The sequence below is a fragment of the Pyrus communis genome, chromosome 11 (genome assembly GCF_041283825.1).
Source record: "Pyrus communis isolate YQ-2024b chromosome 11, ASM4128382v1, whole genome shotgun sequence".
Lineage (NCBI taxonomy): Eukaryota > Viridiplantae > Streptophyta > Magnoliopsida > Rosales > Rosaceae > Pyrus > Pyrus communis.
In genome coordinates this window covers 24,703,803-24,711,321 of record NC_142575.1, presented here as the reverse complement: position 1 = coordinate 24,711,321, position 7,519 = coordinate 24,703,803, and the positions used below count along the sequence as shown (strand labels likewise).

Below are 7,519 nucleotides of genomic sequence, written 5' to 3'. Positions count from 1 at the left end.
TCGCATATAGGTGAGACCTATTCCGAGGACGAGCGCAGTCACTTAAGGCAAGAGGGTTACGATCCTTCCACGTACCAGTGAGTGGGCTTTTGGTTTTCCGTATATACCTATATACTTATGGTTTTTCCCAGAATGTATATATATTTTTTAAATGTTATGCATTTCGTTTGCCTATTTATTTTTGCATTAGTAGTTGCATATATGTATGTTTGGCGATGCGGACGCAAAGTGCCAGGTAAGTTATAGTTATAGTTGTGACGTAGTGGTTATTTGAGATACAGAAAGAGCTCATAACCTGCACCCCCCAGTGTTAGTGCTCTCACCCAAAGTAGGGCACAATCCTTCACGTGATGTTCACCTCCCGCACCGCACGCTCATCTTGGATCCAAGTTAGGTGCACAGTCCTGTCATACAGACCACTATAGGTGGTTCCGACTTGTAGGTGACCCACGATTATTCGCCTAGTCTTCACGTGATCGTAGCACTTAAGCGTATTTATTTACACCCAGTCCTGTCGTACAGACCACTTTAGGTGGTTCCGACTTGTGTACAGGTCACGTTAGGTGACTCTAGCTGACATGTTACTTGCATTGATTGACATTACCTGGGTTACTTACCGTTTAGGCAGAGGCATTTGACATGGCATATTTTTCTGAGCATGTTTTCGATATATGTGTATATTCTATTTTCTAAGAAACTATACGTGTTTTATGGCGAGGAGTTAGAACTTTTGTTAATGAAATGATTTTGAAAAGCTTTGTTTTTGCCCACTCAAACTTTCTGTTTTGCGCCCCTCCAAGTTCTAGTTTGGGTTACTCTTTTGGTGGCTTACGAGGAATCCACGGCATATTTGACAGATTATATCCAGTGTAGGACCACCTCTGGGTGTGTTTGGCTAGTGTTTGTTCCTCTGGACTGCATTAGGCTTTCTGTGCTCTGAATATTATTGTCACACTTACACTTGCACTTGTAAGTTAACTACATTGTTGAGTAGTTTGGTTTTTATTTTTTCGTACTTTTACTATTATATTTTGCTTCCGCACAGTGCACTTGGCTATGTCACCCTCATGTGACGGCCAGCATGCCTTAATTTCAGTCGAGGTGTGTCAAATATTCTCTCAAGAGATTATTTTTCTAAATCTACCAACAGTAAAAGATATTTGCAAGAGAATTATTATAAAGGAAAACTAATGAAAATATATCGAAAACTTTGAGTTTTAATAATAAGAACAAAATAAAGGGTAAAATGAATAGTACTAGGATTGACTTTTTAATGTAAAAATATGGTTTTTCGTTAAAGTGAACAATATCGTGGGCTTTTCGTTAAAACTTCCTTATTATAATAGGTATTACATTTTTCTCCAAAATCTCAATTGGGCTATAAGTTTATAACCTAAGCCAGCCAAGGTCGGATCCGTCACTAATATATGCATTTTTTTTTTTTTGGGGTCAAACATATGCACTTTTTGAACATGCGACAAATATCTATGGACGGGCAATACCACTAAAACTATACCTTGGTTGCAACAAAGAATCTCTCCTCACTTATACCAGCTCTCTCATCAAACCAAAAAAACCTAGGAAGAAAAAAGGAAAAAGAAACATCAACTGTCTCTAATTCCGATTCATAAGTTTACAATACATTACGATGTAGTGATATTGCTCTTCACTTGTAAGTGAGAGGACTTAGGTTCGATTCTCGCCAAAAGTAAATTTAAATCACATTATTACTAGCTTATTGTAAAGCTGGAAAGTCAAGTTTAGTCTGTGTGTCCATAAAACGGCATCGTTGTAGGCAGGCTTTTCAATGCTGGTTTCGTCTTCCCGTCCTTGATTTCTCCATCGGCGACACAACTTGGCTCCCTGATTTTTCCCTCTATAAATTTCAGTTTTCTTCTTGTTTCTTTGATTAGTGTCCTGGTTAAAAATCTGAGAAAGAGCCCTTCACATTCTCTAACAAAACGAGACGAGTTAAATCTAAGAGAGAGGCATAAAGCACAACGGAAAGGAGGGCATAGCAACATAGAGTGAAACATAAACACAATTATAATTACTCAAAGACTGGAAAAGCAGGGAAAGCTCCATTTCAGTAACGTCATTGGGCCTGCTCTTTAGTTTTAGATACAAAAACAATGTTACAATAACAACAGGAGGCAGGAGGCCATAGAGGAAATAAAAATGTAAAACTCAACACTCAAAGATGTCACCTCCTACATTATTATCTAAGTTGCTGAGACGACGCTGTGTATTGGTAGGTTACAGTGCTGCAATGCACTCAATTTCAATCTTGGCATCCAATGGCAGCGCCGCTACCTGAAATGTTGAACGTGCTGGGGCTGGAGATGGAAAATCTGCAACACAAAACCATATAAAATAGTCAAAGTTAAATGAACAAGTAAATGATTGTCACTGTTGTGTTGCACATAACTTTTCGAATCAAAAGAGTCATGGACCAGTTAAATTAAATAAAGGATTGTGTGTGTTCAAGGGAGCCTGATTATCCCTAACCCCAATGTGATTTTTTCTATTTTACTTGCTTCCCCGCCGTGAAGGAGCAGAGTTACAGGAAATTGACACCCCCTTCAGAAATAGAACAAGATTTAACCACTCATCACGCTTCAAGCAATTTGTACCAAAAATTAAGCAGAGCCAAATCTGTTTCTACGAATTTTAACAGGTAATTTGAGCGTAAGATTGTGGTAAATGAGATTAGGGCAAATAAAACGAGAATTGAAGAGTTAAAGTCAGCTCCATTCTATCTTCCCGAATGTCCTATCATAGCTAGACACCCTTATGGCTTACAATTTTGGACAGATGGAAAACAAACAGTGTAATTAAGAATTCAATCTCCAATGTCAAATTTATATCTCTATAAAACTCACATTTAGCATAGATTTCATTGACTTTCTTGAAGTCTTTCAAATCAGCCAACCTACATGGACATGAGAGACAACGAATTTCATCGCCAACACTAAAGTCTCCAATCAAGATTCTGCAAAGATAAAAATAGAATCCCTACAGAATAGTCGTTTTAACCACAGAAGAATAGCTGGCCCCGCTTGCTTTCAGTATTTCCCCCATATTTTTTAGAACCTGCAATAGTTTCGTCAGCCCAAGTCTTTCAAAAGCAGTCGCACAGCAATGCTATCAACTATACTCTTTTGCAAAGCCGACAGCACTAAAAACCAACAATTATGTTAACAAATTCAACTTCTCCTTGATGAAGATTTGCAAGATAGATATGATATTTAGTGTCGGAGATTACTAATTGGCGACTTGGATTAGAACTCTTAAAGAGATATAATTTAAGTTTTATAGTAAACATCTAATTGCAGTAACCCCTATTTAGTAATCTCTTGAAGACTTGTATTAGTGTCACCATCATTTTTGCAAGGATACGAAACAGGATTCTCAATAATTTAAGATCCTGCAACCGCCAAAATCTCAAACAGTACCGATTTCCATCAACTGTCACTTACTTCTAAGTTTCTAACTCATAGCAAAGTTTATCAGTTTCGAAGGTTGTAGCCTTGACCACTAAGCAGTTAAAAATCAAGAACATTTCACCAACCAAATGCGTAAAAATAAAAGTATAAAATCGATCACATAACTATCTCAAATCCAAATAAACAACACAAGTATAACCAACACATCAGAGCATCATCAATACCTGCTCTGTCTGATCTTCAACATTATCCGACACAAACTTCCCTGTCTGAATTTAAACAAACAACATAAGTCATCAAATCATCCACTTCATACCAACATTAATGGATTCAAGTGAAAAAAAACAAAAAACCAAGACACAAACCTCAGGAATCAGACCAAGACAACCCGACACATGGAGAAAGTTGTTGGCCTTGATTGCCTGAGAATACGGTCCCAATGCAGCCGGAGCCTTGTCTGTGTGAACAGCTTCCTTAATTCCTAAAATCCAACCAAACAAAAACTGACAGCCTTTAAATTCAAACGCAAAGTACAAACCTTTATCCAGAATTGATCAAAAGGGGATTCCAAATAAAGCGACCAAACAGAGGAACCGGATTTCTAATCCAGGTAACCAACCAGAGGTAAATTGGAAATCCAATTAAATCAAAATAAAAGAGAGAAATTAAAAAGTTGGAATTTACGAGCATCGGTGGAAATGGCTAAGCAAGCAAAGCGAGACGAGGGCTTCGATGAAGCCAAGGATCGCCAGAGAGTGGAACCGGCCACCGAGGCAAAGCCCGCGCCGGCGGCTAACGGAGCCCGGGTGCGCAATGCGGCCATGTCGAGCGCCGGCATGTGGAAGCTCCTCGCCGCACACCATGCCATATCTCTCTCTCTCTCTCTCTCTCTCTCTGGGAGTCTCTGTCAGTCTCTGTTGGACTTGTTGCAACTGCTGAAGTGCTGATGGTTGGTGAATGGTGACTGGCGTCACTCACTCGCTTTTTATTTGTTCTGTTTTTTCTGTTCAGATCCTCTAATTTCTTTTTCTTCTTGGGCTCTACTTGATTTTTGTTAGTGGGCTTTTTCTTTGGGCCAAATTTAGTTGGCTCTAACCATTGTATTGTAATAAGTGTATATTATTTTCTGCACATTTTTCTTTCCAGGTGAACAGTTAAGGTTTAACTGTTTAACTAATTTAAATTTAGGCATGTTTGTTGATTTGCCTCCAAACTTGTATAATTTCTCTCTAAACTTTAATTTTAGCCTATTACCTTCCTAATTTTTTATAAGTAGCCAATTTTCTGCTTGAACTTTAATTTTGGCTAATTACCCTACTGAAACTTTTATAAATAGCCAATTTACGTTAGATTATAAAAAATTTCATCCAATTTTCTATCCATTTTGATCATGCGGACAACACGTGACAATTGTATGGGGAAAAAAAGAATGGAAAATTGATGGATGAAAAATTTTAAAATCTACCACTAAGGGGGAATTAGCTATTTATAAAATTTTAGGGTGTAATCAGTTAAAGTTAAAGTTTAGGGAAAAATCGACTAATTATAAAACTTTAGGGAATAATCGGCTAAAATTAAAGTTCAAGATGAAAATTGACAGGTCTATACAAGTTTGAGAATAAACCGACAAATACCTCTTAAATTTAATTTGTTTAACTAAATTAGATTTAACTAAATCTTAACCATTCAGCCGTGAAAGACTTAAACATTGGCACATGTATTCACTTGGATACATGTAGTATATAGAAAATATCTTGGAAATGAAGATGATAGTGGTGTGTTTTATAGGTTTCTCCTTTTTATGTCAAAATGTTTAATTAGGTTTGTGAATATATCAAATATGAGGATGATTCATGCATATGTACGCTGATACAAAATAATAAAAGAAATACAAAACCATTTACTTAGGTGTAAATACAAAGTTCTTGCGCATTACAAAATTACTACCTCTCTTGCAATAGTTACCGAGAATTCAAAGACTAAAAATCTCAGTACATAGAACACCTCAGAAAATACTAGCAATCCCTAAAATCTACTACGTTTTTAATGTGGACTTGCAGTCTGCACATAGGACAAGAGGCTTGTCGCTTTAGCCATTGGTCTATGCAGGCCATGTGAAACATATGCCCACAAATGGGAAGTTCTCTTGCATTCTCTCCATCCTTAAATTCCTGCAAATATAAATATACATCAAAATCACGTTGTGATAAATAGTGATTAGCGTTAACCTAATTGGTTAGATTCTGGTTTGGTGGAAGGGACAAGACAGCAAATTCAATTAAATGAACATGTTTTCTAGTTTATGTTTGGTGATCTAAACAATGGTCCGGCTAGACTTATTAAATTGGATAATTATCTTGCGTATTAGAGAAAACAAATCACCTTCCAAAAGATGGAACTCTATGGGACGAACTTAATCTCAATATGTTTTGATCTGTCCACCAAACGAGGCTTATAAGTTTTAAGGACACTGTTGTAGTTGCAGCACATTAAAACTTTTTCTTTGTTACATTAGAGACGCATCTGAACCGTTTACTTAGTCTATTTTTAACTCATTTCTCCATCCTTCCTCGTTACTTGGGGGCTTTATTGGAATAGATTTATGGTTCTCTCACAATTGATTTCTTGAAAGGTTAGCTCATAGTTGTATAGGGCCAAATGCTGATCCAACAACTTTTCAAACCTTTTGCATACTAATTTAGATAGCAGTTAAGATATGTTGGAACCCACCTGTAAGCAAATTGAGCAGCAAAATTCACTGCAAGACTCGATGATATTGCTGCTCCTGCTGCTGTGAAATGTACTTTGAGGGAGCTTTTGGATGCAATCTTGCGATAACCCCTTCACTCCGCCAATGTCATAGATTTCAGAAATCTCTCTGTAAGCTGTTTCCAGATTGCTAACCTGCTCAGTAAGTTTGCCATTGTAAACTTAATTAACTATACTAATTAAATGTTTAAAAAGAGAAAAACAACTACTCGATGCTGGTTTAGGTAGAGAAATAATGCTACTTACTTGCCAGTGATAGGCTTTTAGCAATGCAGAACTCACCCATTCCATAAACGCCTTCCCATTTACCATAACTACCAAGAAAGCAACCTGTAAAGGAAATTTAAACAAGTATTATAAGAATTGAGATTTAGACCAATCTTAATATTCAAGTAGAACTGAGGACGAGAGTCGAACTCTGGTGGTACGTGCCATTATGTTCTCTTTACGTACGCAAGGGGTTACCTTAGACAACAACTCGCCGTCCACCGCCAAATCCATCAATTGAATGGCAGCAATAGCCCCTGCCAAACCGCCTATGCCGGCACCATTAAGAAACCCCGTCTCCGTTGTCTGGCCTTTGATCGCTCCATGAATTGCTCCCACTACAGCTCCTCCTACAAAACCCACATGGGATAGTTGAAAATGTCATATGTGGCACCAAATCATTTTTTTTTTTTTTTTTTTTTTTTTTTGCTAAAAGAAACCTCGACGGTACAGAAATTCACCGGAAAACAATTAATCCAAGAGCTTAGAAACATACCCAGTGCAAGAATGCAGGTAAATGCGGCAAAAACAACTCGTTTTGTGACTTGAATCAAAGCTCCGCCGCTGGAATCACCAATTGCAGCCAAAACCCACAAAGAAACAACCTCTGTAGACCTGAATGTGGCTCTGAATAAGCCTGAAAACAATTCCTCCATCATCTTATGAGCAATGCAAAAACTAGGCATGAAGTGTTGAGTGGGAAGTGGGAGCTTACTATAAGAATTTAAAGGGGAAGGAGCATTTAAAGGTTAAGAAGAGGAATGGCTAGGTATTTACGAGAGAAAAAATTAAGTGCCACCATTTACGAGCAACTTTAGGCGTAAAAACACGGTGACATGACGTTAGAGCATCTTCAATTTGCAAAAGGATGTGTTATCTACGCATCTCATTTTACTTCTCATACACTCTTGATAATTTATGTTCGTTGATATTCTTCAATTCATCCGATCCGACGACCGAAAATTAAAAAAGTGTTTGAAAAGTAAAATGAGATGTGTAAATATCATACCTCATTTGCAAAATGTTTTGACATGTGT

General features: G+C 37.4%; 2 protein-coding genes across 3 annotated transcripts; both read right to left on the bottom strand.

Annotated features, from left to right (window-relative positions):
- Positions 1-2,023: 2,023 nt before the first annotated feature.
- Positions 2,024-4,417, bottom strand: LOC137742473 (reactive Intermediate Deaminase A, chloroplastic). 2 transcript variants are annotated; one of them, XM_068482352.2, is made up of 6 exons: positions 4,131-4,417; positions 3,812-3,927; positions 3,671-3,715; positions 3,020-3,093; positions 2,883-2,932; positions 2,024-2,351 (listed from the first exon to the last, which is right to left on the bottom strand). In XM_068482352.2, exons 1-6 carry the CDS (start codon positions 4,312-4,314, stop codon positions 2,257-2,259), a joined length of 564 nt encoding a protein of 187 aa, XP_068338453.1. In that variant the 5' UTR covers positions 4,315-4,417; the 3' UTR covers positions 2,024-2,256. The 2 variants fall into 2 exon arrangements, with proteins under 2 accessions (XP_068338453.1, XP_088535241.1); XM_088679115.1 differs by lacking the exon at positions 2,883-2,932.
- A 906-nt stretch (positions 4,418-5,323) lies between these two features.
- Positions 5,324-7,241, bottom strand: LOC137741422 (NEP1-interacting protein 2-like). Its single transcript, XM_068481139.2, has 5 exons — positions 6,979-7,241; positions 6,681-6,832; positions 6,462-6,545; positions 6,177-6,350; positions 5,324-5,617 (listed from the first exon to the last, which is right to left on the bottom strand). The coding sequence occupies exons 1-5, from the start codon at positions 7,166-7,168 to the stop codon at positions 5,462-5,464; spliced, it is 756 nt and encodes a 251-aa protein (XP_068337240.1). The 5' UTR covers positions 7,169-7,241; the 3' UTR covers positions 5,324-5,461.
- Between the last annotated feature and the right edge of the window lie 278 nt (positions 7,242-7,519).

Excerpts from the sequence above, each read along its gene's own strand:
- LOC137741422 (XM_068481139.2), bottom strand. The coding sequence starts at position 7,168 with ATGCCTAGTTTTTGCATTGCTCATAAGATGATGGAGGAATTGTTTTCA. Across the intron at positions 6,546-6,680 it reads ACGGCGAGTTGTTGTCTAAG|GTTGCTTTCTTGGTAGTTAT; the intron begins GTAACCCCTTGC and ends TTTCCTTTACAG. Across the intron at positions 6,351-6,461 it reads TAAAAGCCTATCACTGGCAA|GTTAGCAATCTGGAAACAGC; the intron begins GTAAGTAGCATT and ends CTTACTGAGCAG.
- LOC137742473 (XM_068482352.2), bottom strand. The coding sequence starts at position 4,314 with ATGGCATGGTGTGCGGCGAGGAGCTTCCACATGCCGGCGCTCGACATG. Across the intron at positions 2,933-3,019 it reads GTGGTTAAAACGACTATTCT|GTTGGCTGATTTGAAAGACT; the intron begins GTAGGGATTCTA and ends ATGTCCATGTAG. Across the intron at positions 2,352-2,882 it reads CAATGAAATCTATGCTAAAT|ATTTTCCATCTCCAGCCCCA; the intron begins GTGAGTTTTATA and ends TTTGTGTTGCAG.